A 12743-nucleotide genomic window follows, 5' to 3' on the forward strand; every position below is an offset into this window, starting at 1 on the left:
TGTTTCCTGGTGAGCCGCTCTTGTTTTTCTCTGGTACCGGAACCTTTCCTCTCTCCTCCTCCGTCCTTCCTGCTGCCCTTTCTGTTTCCGCCCTGAGCCCAAGGGACTTCTTGGGAAGTTCTTCTGGCAGCTGCGAAAGGGGCTCCGCGCTGCGGACAGGCCCCTCTGTGTGGCAGCTGTCACGTGTGAGCTGTCGCTTCCTCAGCCCGTGCCACTTATCTTACGCATAGATTTTTTTTCTCGTTTATATTGTCAGATCTTTCACAAATGCACTGTTACTTTTAAAAAGCATAAACTAGTTAATCCTTCTAGGTAATTAAGAGTTGATTATAATTCAGGTTTTTTTTAAACTTCTGCTTTGGAGTCTGTTGGGAAACTTTGGATTTAAGTTTTCTATACACTTTAAAATTGGAGATAAATCATTGCTTCTTGGTATTGAGAATTTAATTAGAGTAATAGAAGTGTGCTTACCTATATTTCGAGGTACATGTTCAAATAGGAAAAGCCAGAGAACCCTTGGTAGAAGGACGTAATGCACTGACTGATTTATAATGCTGCCATTTCTTCATTTACAGGTAGGCGGAAACCAAGAGCACACCGGCCCCGTTCTCCAATATTGGAAGAAAAAGATATCCCGCCCCTTGAATTTCCCAAGTCCTCTGAGGATTTAATGGTGCCTAATGAGCATATAATGAATGTTATTGCCATTTACGAGGTACTGCGGAACTTTGGCACTGTGCTAAGGTTGTCTCCTTTTCGCTTTGAGGACTTCTGTGCAGCCCTGGTGAGCCAAGAGCAGTGCACGCTCATGGCTGAGATGCACGTCGTGCTTCTGAAAGCAGTTCTGCGCGAAGAAGACACTTCCAACACCACCTTTGGGCCTGCTGACCTGAAAGACAGTGTGAATTCCACGCTGTATTTCATAGACGGGATGACGTGGCCTGAGGTGCTGCGGGTGTACTGTGAGAGCGATAAGGAGTACCATCACGTGCTTCCCTACCAGGAGGCGGAGGACTACCCCTACGGACCAGTCGAGAACAAGATCAAAGTCCTGCAGTTCTTAGTTGACCAGTTTCTTACGACAAATATTGCTCGGGAGGAACTGATGTCTGAAGGAGTGATCCAGTATGATGACCATTGTAGGGTTTGCCACAAACTTGGGGATTTGCTTTGCTGCGAGACGTGCTCTGCAGTATACCATTTGGAATGCGTGAAGCCGCCTCTTGAGGAGGTGCCAGAGGACGAGTGGCAGTGTGAAGTCTGTGTAGCACACAAGGTGCCTGGTGTGACTGACTGTGTTGCTGAAATCCAAAAAAACAAACCGTACATTCGACATGAGCCCATTGGATATGACCGCAGTCGGAGGAAATACTGGTTCTTAAACCGAAGACTCATAATGTAAGTCCATCTGGTTCTGAATTTGTGTATATATTTTAAATTAAACCCGTCCTCTTGATGGTTGATGTTACGGAGCTGTGCTGTCGAGGTGGTATAGACCGTTACGAATTAACAGTGAGCTGTGTAATCGCTGGCTTGCAGGAATATCTGCACTAAAGCGTTTTTTAGGTTGTGAAGACAGCGCGTCTGAAAGAAGCGAAGAGTGCACTCTGGCTCTGGTGACCTAGGACAGGAAGCCGGGCATCGCTGGGGCCCTGCCTGGGCCGGGCTCCCACAGAGCCGCTCTCCCACCTCTCTCGGGCGCTTTAGCTTCTCTGCATGTAAAACAGAGCGTCCTGAAGGCTGTCTTACAAACAACCAAAAACCCAGGAGGCTGTCTGAGGAAAGCTCAGTCCTGCCTGCTGGTTGCAGCCTTCTAGAAGACTCCCCGCTGACTCGGGCTCAGTATCTGGCTTCTGTGTGCCCGGGGTTTCAGGAAGCTCCTCTGAGCAGGCCAGTGGTGAGGTCAGGAGACAGAGTGGGAAAACTCAGGGTTCCCCTCTGTCTGCGTGGTGGCAGGGTGTAGTGTGGCCTGAGCACTGGATACTTGTAGAGACCTGGATTTTCCGGGTGCTGGGGTGAAAGGAGCAGCGGAGCAGGGCGTGGAGTCCGGGAGATGAGACTTTCATCAGCGTGGCTGTCAAGAAATCTGAATCTGCTCTATCCGGGCTTCTGTGCACAGGAGTGGTTTGGACTTAGCTGGAAGCCTGTGCTGTTTCTCTGCTTCTCGGGTCTGCAGTTCGCTAGTGTTAACGCCCTCTTGTGGCTGGTTTTCATGCAGTGCCTTGATTTGGAAACATCTCTTGGTCGCTTCCTCTTCACTTTCCCTGTTTTGTTTGTCTTGAGCTCTTCTTTCTTTTTCTTTTTCTTCTTCTTCTTTTTTTTTTTTTTTTTTTGGACAGGCAGAGTGGACAGTGAGAGAAAGACACAGAGAGAAAGGTCTTCCTTTGCCGTTGGTTCACCCTCCAATGGCCGCAGTGGCTGGTGCACTGCACTGATCTGAAGGCAGGAGCCAGGTGCTTCTCCTGGTCTCCCATGGGGTGCAGGTCCCAAGCACTTGGGCCATCCTCTACTGCACTCCCTGGCCACAGCAGAGAACTGGTCTGGAAGAGGGGCAACCGGGACTAGAACCCGGTGTGCCGGCGCCGCAGGTGGAGGATTAGCCTATTGAGCCACGGCGCCGGGGTTGAGCTCTTATTTCAATAAACACTGATCGCTGAACTTCTGTTTTAGTCTTCTGATTTTCTTACCTTTTCTCCTCAGTTTTCCTTGGGGAGGGAGAGTGTGTGTATGTGTTGCTGGTGTTTCTGTGAGATCCCCTTATCTTATTTGGTCTTCCAGCTGTACCATTTAGTTTTTCCTTTCTGGTACCTTAGTTTTTCTAAGAGCTCTTTTGTTAGTTTTTCCTCCCATGGGCATCCTCAGGAATTATATTAGTAATGTTTTTTCCCCATCTGTTTCTGTTAAGTTGCTGGTGCTTTTATTTATTATTTGTTTTTTAAAATAAAGTGTCACTTTTTTTAAAGATTTATTTATTTGAGAAGCAGAGTTAAAGAGAGACACAGAGATGGTTCTTCTATCTGCTTGTTCACTTCCCAGGTGGCCATAGCAGCTGGAGCTGGGCCAACGTGAGTGCAAGGGCCCAAGCAGTTGGGCCATCTTTCACTGCTTCCCCAGGCCATTAGCAGGGTGCTGGATTGGAAGTGGAGCAGCTGGGACTTGAACCAGTGCCCATATTGGATGCTGGTGCTGCAGGTGGAGGCTTGACCTAATACACCACAGCCCTGGCCCCAACTTGCTACTTCTTGGTGTCTGTTGCGGTCTCTCCCATCCTCAGATGATTATCCCTTTCTGTTCCTGATTATCTTTGTGGAACTACAGTTGGAACTCTGAGCAAGTAGGGGTGCCTTAGCAATTCTGAGTTTAACTGTGTTATTGAGGAATCCCTGATGTCAGTGTCTGTAGCTCTTTCCTCTACAACTGGTGAAGAGGCCCAGAGGGACCTTTTCCTGTGACCTTGGGACATTCGGGTCTAGCTCGTGGTGTTCTCGTGGCTTTGTGGTGTGGCTGTGTGCAGTGCACATAGTATTCTCCGAGTGTGGTGGTAGTTAAAGCCCCTGTTTTCTGGACGGCACCTTTGTTCACAGCTGAGTCTCTAGGAGCTCTTGGTCCAGAGATTCTCATTTTTATTTCCTCCAGGGACTAAGCCCACACTGGTGTGTGGCTCACAGGGAGCGAGTCTGGGGCGTGCTGCTCCTCTCTGCCAGTGCCTTTTGAGGATTGTGAGTGTGAATTAGGTTGGTTCTCAACTTCATCCTTTTGGCTTGAAATTGGGCTTTCTTGGCTCTGCCGAAGCAGTAATCACTTGTCCATCTGCTTTCCTGCTTTCACAATTTTTTCTGTTTCCTATTTTCCCTTGTGAGTTTGTGTCTTTAAAAATATTTCTTTAACATAGTTTCAAGAGAGTTTCAGGAGAGAGCAAAATTAGATCTGTCACCTTAACCCAGAAAGTGATGTGAAAAACAATAAAGTCTTTTTTAAAAGATTTATTTTTACTATTTATCTGAAAGTCAGAGTTACACAGAGAGAGGCAGAGAGAGAGAGAGAGAGAGCAAGAGAGAGAGAGATCTTCCATCTGCTGGTTCACTCCCCAGTTGGCCGCAAGGGCTGGAGCTGCGCCGATCCAAAGCCAGGAGCCAGGAGCTTCTTCCAAGTCTCCCAGGCGGGTGCAGGGGCCAAAGACTTGCACCATCTTCTACTGCTTTCCCAGACCATGGCAGAGAGCTGGATAGGAAGTGGAGCAGCTGGGACTCGAACCGGTGCCCATATGGGATGTTGGCACTGCAGGCGGTGGCCTTACTTGCTACGCCACAGCACCGACCCCACAATATATAAAGTCTTAAGTGTACATTTTATGTCTGGGTTTTGATCAGTTATTTTAAAAAATATGATTTTTTTTCTTCCATTAATCTCTCAAATGTCTGGTCATAGTGTTCATTGTGCAACATTTTTTGGCATCTTACTTTCCAAGTGGTAGCCAGAAACCTTTGTGGCAAGGTCGTTACAAATGGTGAGAGAAATGTCAGTACATTTTGATTTGCGTGCAAAGCTGCATTGTGACAGTTCCGTCACTGCCTGCCTGAGAGCCTGGTGCCTGTGCTCTCTGTAGACATTGGGCGGTGAACAGGCCAGGCTCCCTCTGCCTCAGATGAAAGGAACTGTGCACACAGGAGGAAGGGAAACTTGGTCATGCGCTTGCTGTCCTGCCTAGTCCCGCCCCTTCTCCGCCTTTTGGGTATTCCTTCTCACTGCCTCTTTCCCTGGCTGCCCCTCATGGCTAGAGAGACCACGGTGGGTTTTGTCCATGTCCAGATAAACCTTGACATCCTTGAGGCCTACTGCACAGTAACCAGTGGTCTGGACATAGAGCTAGTCTGCAGTGGTTTAGTAATAACAGCCAGGGGCAACATTTATTGAGCACTTAATGTATGCTTCACAGTATCCTAAGCATTTTATGTGTCTTTTTGGACAGTCCTTTCAACTGCCCAATAATTTAGGTGCTATTTTGTCTGCATTTTGTAGGTGAAGACACGAGAGATTAGCAAGGTTAAATAATTTGCCCTTGGATTTGTCAAGAGACTCTGGCTTTTAGGAGTGGGACATAGGATTTTTTCTGAAAGTTTTTAAGAATATTTTCAATACTGATTTGTTTCTGCAGTCTGTAGTTTCTTGGAAAGACCAAAACTTTCACTGGTCTAGCATTTTAAACCAGTGCTTATAACTGGATAAGAGATCCTATAATGGTTTTTGTTAAATTTGTACTGTGTGTTTCTGAGAACTTTTGATATTTGAAATATAAAAGTATTTTTTAGAAAATGTAAATGAAATCAAGTGGCATTCCACCCAAGTTCTGCTTCCTGATATTTTGGAACCAATATATAAAACAATACCCAGGGACGGCTGCTTCAGAGTCTGTACTGCTTAGCCTGTGATTGGAAAAGTGCAAACCTTGGAAACCATGTGACTCAAAGACCTTGGGAAGTTATCTTTTTAAGCACCTAGTGAATAAATTTTTGGTACATTATTGATAGTCTACTTTTTAAAATTGTACAGATTCATTGTTATGTTTAGAAATACAGTTAATTGGCAGACGCCGCAGCTCACTAGGCTAGTCCTCCACCTGCGGCGCCAGCACACCGGGTTCTAGTCCCGGCCAGGGTGCCGGATTCTGTCCCGGTTGCTCCTCTTCCAGTCCAGCTCTCTGCTGTGGCCCGGGAGTGCAGTGGAGGATGGCCCAAATGCTTCGGCCCTGCACCCTCATAGGAGACCAGGAGAAGCACCTGGCTCCTGGCTTCGGATCAGCGCGGTGCGCCAGCCGCGGCGGCCATTGGGGGGTGAACCAACGGCAAAAGGAAGACCTTTCTCTCTGTCTCTCTCTCACTGTCCACTCTGCCTGTCAAAAAAAAAAAAAAAGAGAGAGAGTTACTTAAATTTTTTAAAAAAGATTTATTTATTTATTTACTTGAGAGGCATAGTTACAGACAGAGAGAGGGAGAGATAGAGAGAGGTCTTTTACCCGCTGGTTCACTCTCTAAATGGCCACAACAGCTGGAGCTGTGCTGATCTGAAGCCAGGAGCTTTTTCTGATCACTCACATGGGTGCGGGGGCCCAAGTACTTGGGTCACCCTCTGCTGCTTTCCCAGGCCATTGGCAGGGAGCTTGATCCGAAGTGGAGTAGCCGGGACTTGAACCGGTGCCCATATGGGATGCAGATGTTTAACCTACTACACCACAGCGCCGACCCCTTAAATTTGTTTTAAGAGCTCTAATTGTAGACCTTCAAATTGCCTTTCTTGATGTATAGAAGAGTATGATTTTAGACAGAATAAGGGTATCTTTTTTTCCTGGCTCTAATAATTTTGAGTATTTTCTGTATAAACAGGAATTTTTAACATCATAGTGATAATTAACTATTCTGTGTTGACATTTTTAGTTAATCTGAAAGGTTTTACATCTTCTCTGAAAATTAGGTTACAACCGCTTCAGTTGAAATCTGCTGTAGTGGATTCCTTGTGGATTCCTAGTGAATGCTTTAAAGCCAGGTCAGTTACTCAGGCAGGTTACAGTTGTAAGGAGGCTCAGAAATGAGAGAGATGCCTCTCAGTGCACTGTAGCCCAGGTAGGGAGGGGCCGTGCCCGAAACAGCCTGTGCCAGCGGGTAGTTTTTGATTGTAAAGTTAGCAGTTAATAGATGTTCAACTTTTCCATTATTTTATTTAATAAGAATTTTTTTCTTAGATTTATTTATCTGAAAGAGTTAGAGAGAGAGGTTTTCTTTTTTTTTTTTAAATTTTTTGACAGGCAGTTAGGGAGACTCAGAGAGAAAGGTCTTCCTTCTGTTGGTTCACTCCCTAAATGGCTGCTACGGCCGGCGATGCGCCGATCCAAAGCCAGGAGCCAGGTGCTTTTTCCGGGTCCCCCATGCGGGTGCAGGGCCCAAGCACTTGGGCCATCCTCCACTGCCTTCCCGGGCCACAGAGCTAGACTGGAAGAGCAGCAACCGGGACAGAATCCAGCGCCCCAAGTGGGACTAGAACCCGGGGTACCCGCGCTGCAGGTGGAGGATTAGCCTGGTGAGCCGCAGCGCAGGCCTGAGAGAGAGGTTTTCTGTCTGTTAGTTCACTCCCCAAATGGTTGCAATGGCCAGAGCCGGGTTCGTCCAAAGGTAGGTGCCAGGAACCTCTTCTGGGTCTCCCATGTGGTTGGGCCTGAGCACCTGGGCCATCTCCTGCAGCTTTCCAAGGCCACAACCAGAGAGCTGGATCAGAAGTAGAGCAGCCAGGACTTGAACTGATGCCCATATGGGATGCTGGCATCAAAGGTGGCAGCTTTATCTGCTATGTCACAACACAGGCCCCTTAATAAGAATTTTAAAATGTTATTTGTGTAGGTTAGTAAAGCATATATGACAGACACAGAGGGAGAGGGAGAGATCAAGATCAAAAGAGAGGGGTCAGTATTGCTGTGTAGCAGGTAAAGCTGCTGGTATCCCATATGGGTGCCACTTCGATTCCTGTCTTCTCTCTCTCTTCCTTCCTTTCTCTCTGAAACTTTGACTTTAAAATAAATAAACTTTGAAAAAGAAGAAGATCAATACATCTGGCCGACTCCGTGGCTCACTAGGCTAATCCTCTGCCTGCGGCGTGGGCACCCCGGGTTCTAGTCCCGCTTGGGGCGCTGGATTCTGTCCCGGTTGCTCCTCTTCCAGTCCAGCTCTATGCTGTGGCCCGGGAAGGCAGTGGAGGATGGCCCAAGTCCTTGGGCTCTTTACCGCTTGGGAGACCAGGAGGAAACACCTGGCTCCTGGCTTTGTATCAGCACAGCGCACCGGCCATGGTGACCATTTTGAGGGGTGAACCAACAGAAGGAAGACCTTTCTCTCTGTCTCTCTCTCTCTCACTGTCTAACTCTGCCTGTCCAATAAATAAATAAATAAATAAATAAAATCTTCCATCTGCTGGTTTACTCCCCAAATGGCCTCAACAGCTGGGGCTGGACCAGCCTGAAGCCAGAAGCCAAGGGCTTCATCCAGGTCTCCCAGGTGGGTGCAAGGGCCCAAGCACTTGGGCCGTGTTCTGCTGAGTTCCCAGCCCATTAGCAGGGAGCTGGATTGGAAGTAGAACAGATGCAACTGGAACCAGTGCTCATATGGTGTGACTATGTTGTAGACAGTGGCTTAACCTACTGCGCCACAGCACCACCCCTATGGTGTATCTTTTTTAAAAAAATGATTTTTTTAAAAAGCAGAATGACAGAAGGAAGTTGGGGCAAGAGAAAGAGATTGAAGTTGATTTTGAGATCTTCCATCAGCTTCTTCACTCCCCAAATGACCATAACAGCCAGGTCTGGGCCAGGCCAAAGCCAGGAGCCAGCACTCCGTTCAGGTCTTCCACTTGAGAAGCAGGGGCCTAAGCATTTGGGCCGTATTCCACTGGCTTCCTAGGTACATTAACAGGAAGCTGGATTGGAAGTGCAGTTGCCAGGACTTGAACTGTTGCTCTAACATGGGTTGCAGGTATGGCAGGTGGCAACTTTTACCCCACTGTGCCACAGTGCTGGCCTCTGAGTTATACCCCTGGCTTTCTACCCTGACTCCCCAGTCTAGTTGCAGGACACCTGCTTACTTACTGGCTTTAATTGCCATTAGGCCTGTATCTGAATCCCTTCTGCTCGTGCAGTTTCTCCGTGCAGCAGCCTCATGTACACGTCCACGCAAGAGACACCTCAAACGTAGCATGTCTAAAACAGAACTCATCGTTTCCTCCCATCACCTACTGCTCACCTCTTTTCCACATTTTTAGGTTTGTGTTCCAGCCACATTGCACTTCCTAATATCAACATTTGGAGGTTTTCAAGGGCTGCTGTAACAAAGTGTCACGAAACAAGTGGCTTAAAACAGCAGGAATTTATGGACTCACTGTCCTGGGGGCCAGAGTCTGACATCACAGCGTCCCCAAGGGCTGTTGCACACCCCTCTCTTAGCTTCTGGCCGACTTGGCGTTTCTGGGCTCCAAGACAGTTGCCATACTTGACTCTCTGCTTTTATCTTCATACTGTTTGTCTCTCTGCTCTCTCATTGATCTGATTCCTAAATCCAGGATGATTTCATCTCAAGAAATTCTTGACTCACTTCATGCACAAAAACCGTATTTCCAAATAATGTCACCCTCTGAGGTTTCAGGTGGACCTGAATTTTCAGGGAAACTATTCAACCCAATATAGTAGTGTTCCTTACTGGTAATTTCTGTGGAAATAGAATTGAAATCCTGAAATTTACTGTTAGTCATTAACCTTCCCATCTGCCCTAGGTTAAAAACCAAGAAACTAAAATGTAGACATACAGTATGCATGTTTGCTCTTAATTATTTTCGTCGCAGACGTTGTTGTCTTGTCCTTGCCTGGTCTCTGCGAAGGTGTGCCGAGCAGAGTGCTTAAGGAAGCGAGCCTAAGGAATATAGCAGGCCTCTTAGGAACAGAACTGTGGAAACCCTGCTGCAGCTCCAAAAGCAGGTGTATAAGTGTATCACTGTGTGTTTACACGGGAAAGATGCTGCCACTTCTACAGTGAGGCAAATAATTGGGAGTTTACAAGTTGTCTAATAAGACCAACTATAAGCAAAGCCTGAACAGTTATTGTCATTATTCTGCCACTTTGTACTGGTAGAGAATTTTTCCTTCCGCAGCTTCACGGGGGAGAAACTTCAGTCAGTGTGATTGCTGCCTTTGATGGGCAGAATAAAAAATAGTTATAGGGTACCACAGTTTTAGAAGGACATTGACAAACTGCACATTTAGGGGAAGAATATCAAGTCAGTAAGAATTGGAAAGCAGGCTGTGTAAGGATCACTTAGAGTATTTGAGCTTGTCTGTCTTGAAAAAAAAAAACACAGTGAACTTACCAGTGCTGTGAAAGGTTTGAAGACAGGTGTGTGCAGGAGGTGTTTGATTTATTTCATGACCCTGACAGCACAGTCAGGATGAACTGGTGGGACCTAGCAGGGGTCTGAGTGATCTCGTTGTAGGCAAGAACTCTAAAAGAGCAGTTCAACCTAGAAGGGACTGCCGCAAGAAATAATGTATTTTCTTTTGTGGCTGGAAGACTTCTTCATGTATAGGTGCAGACCTGGCGCTAACACCGGCCGTTACGGGCCCTCTCAGTAGGCTGGAGTTGCTTGAAAAAATGGACAGAATATCCATTTAATTAGATTTGCTCCTATAGTAACGCATCTTTTTAAAAAAGGATTTATTGATTTTATTTATTTGAAAGGTAGAGTTGCAGAGAGAAGGAGAGGTAGAAAGAGATCTTCTATCTGCGGTTCAATCCCCAAATGGCTGCTACAGCTAGGGCTGTGCCATGCCAGCCAGGAGCTTCTTCTGGGTCTCTTCTGTGGGTACAGGGCCTAGGGATCCTGCCACCCATATGGGAGACCTGAATTGGTGCCTGGCTCCCGGTTCAGCCCTGGCCTTTGAGGACATTTGGTGAGAGAATCAGCAAATGGAAGCTCTGTTGTCAGTCTCTCTTTCTCATTCTGTGTCTGTGTTTGACTGACTCAAATAGATAAAAAGTGAATAATTTTTCAGAAATTTGTGTGCAAACTCATTTTTCTTTAAAAATTTTAATTACTGAATGAGTTTGTTGGGATTCTGTTGAATTTTTAAAAAATATTTATTTATTTGAAAGGTGGAGTTGCAGAGGGTTTCAGAGAGGGAGAGAGAGAGGTCTTTCATTCATTGGTTCACTTCCCAAATGGTTGCAACATCCAGAGCTGGGCCTATTCAGAGTCAGGAGCCTGGAGCTTCTTCCGGGTCTCCCAAGTGGGTGCAGGGGCCCAAGGACTTGGGCCATCTTCCACTGCTTTCCCAGGCCGTAGCAGAGAGCTGGATCAGAAGTGGAGCAGCCGGGACTCGAGCCAGCACCCATATGGGATGCCAGCACTGCAGGCAGCGACTTTACCTGCTATGCCACAGCGCCGGCCCCTCTGCTGAATTTTTATGTAGTATTGTGATAGTAGTAATAATATGTACTACTGAGTACTCGTGACATGCCCAGGTACTGTGCTGGAGGATTTTTCATTTTCCTGTAAATCTTCACGGTGACCCTAAGGCAGGTACTCCTGTGCCCTCATTGTACAAGTGAGGTAACCAGAATAGCTCAGAGACCTGGAGAGGTCATGTCTTGTCCATGTCCTCGTCTCCCATACAGCCAGGTCTTTCACAGCCATCAGTTTGCCACTTGGGAAGCCCGGAGGTTTATCAGGTTCCTCACCCATACTCCTCAGTCCCTTTTGAACAGGAGGGGAAATATCATTACTTGTGTTTGCCTAAGTCTTGGCTTAGACATGAATTTGCCTTATTTTTATTTTATTTATTTTTGATATTTATTTATTTATTTGAAAGGCAGAGTTATAGAGAGAGAGAAGGAGAGAGAGCTCCCACCTGCTGGTTCACTCTCCAAATGGCTGCAATGACCGGGGCTGGGCCAGGCTGAAGCCAGGATCCACGAGCTTCTTCTGAGTCTCCCACACAGGTGCAGGGGCCCAAGGACTTGGGCCATCCTCTACTGCTAACCCAGACCATAACAGAGAGTTGGATGGGAAGAGAAGCAGCCCGAACTAGAACTGGCACCCATATAGGATGTTGGCGCTTCAGGCTAGGGCTTTAACCCGCTGTGCCACAGTGCCAGCCCCAAGAGACTTTTAGGTGAGAGAGGAAGCTACTTCTTTCTAGTCTGAGTTTGATTGTCCATGAGAAAGAAAGATGATGGTGTTATTGCTCAACTAAGAGAATGTCTTCAAGAAGCAGCCCTTGGCAAAGCGTTTTTCTTATTTAGATGGGAGTATTTCAAAATATAATATGAATCTGCCTTCCACCTTCCATGTACTACTGAACACAGTTTGATCAGTGCTGACACGTTTGGGAGATACCATTCTGCTCGCCCTGTTGTTACATTGGTGGTCCTATAGTTCATGGAGGGGTGACTGCAACTGCCCTCCACGTGCTGTCACGGGACTCTGAATTCTGGGCTCCTCTCTTGTGTGTCATGATTTTAGATACCCTTCATTGCTGCGATCTAATTCCTCTCTTCCCTGCTTCCACTCTGAAATTATTTTATCTTCAGTTGCTCTGGGCAAAGAAATAAAAATAATTAACCATTGCTTAAATAAAATAAGAGTAAATTAAATAAGATCTGAAGGAATCTCTTCTGAGCACATATATTGAAATTTAGTGTATAAACTATGTTACATATTTTAATTTTGTACTGGGTAGATGAAATTGTCAGTTAAGTGGAGTTTTATGTAATATCTAAAGTATTTCCCCTCCCCTTTTTTTAAACAGAGAAGAAGACACAGAAAATGAAAATGAAAAGAAAATTTGGTACTACAGTACAAAGGTTCAGCTCGCAGAGTTAATCGACTCTCTAGACAAAGATTATTGGGAAGCAGAACTCTGCAAAATTCTAGAAGAAATGCGTGAGGAAATCCATCGGCACATGGACATAACTGAAGATCTGACCAATAAGGCTCGGGGCAGTAACAAATCCTTTCTGGCGGCAGCTAATGGTGAGAGGGGCATTTTCTCATTTTCTTTTTGTTAAATTTGAGATAAACTCTTTGGTATGAAATTACCACAGAATTTGAAAATATATTCAGAATTTTTAAAAGATTTATTTATTTATTTAAAAGGCAGAGTTATAGAGAGGCAGAGGCAGAGAGAGAGGTCCTCCATCCGCTGGTTCGCTCCCCAT

The 12743-nt window shown here is 46.2% G+C and overlaps 1 protein-coding gene across 25 annotated transcripts in view; it reads left to right on the top strand.

Annotated features, from left to right (window-relative positions):
- The window catches only part of BPTF (bromodomain PHD finger transcription factor), a 132233-nt gene that overhangs the window by 25070 nt on the left and 94420 nt on the right, over positions 1-12743 (top strand). For all 25 annotated transcript variants that reach the window (XM_070060444.1, XM_070060439.1, XM_070060436.1 and 22 more), the window contains exons 2-3: positions 576-1398; positions 12335-12558. In XM_070060444.1, coding sequence (XP_069916545.1) covers positions 576-1398; positions 12335-12558 — 1047 coding nt within the window. The remainder of the gene's footprint in view (positions 1-575; positions 1399-12334; positions 12559-12743) is intronic.

The sequence above is a fragment of the Oryctolagus cuniculus genome, chromosome 17 (genome assembly GCF_964237555.1).
Source record: "Oryctolagus cuniculus chromosome 17, mOryCun1.1, whole genome shotgun sequence".
Classification (NCBI taxonomy): Eukaryota; Metazoa; Chordata; class Mammalia; order Lagomorpha; family Leporidae; genus Oryctolagus; species Oryctolagus cuniculus.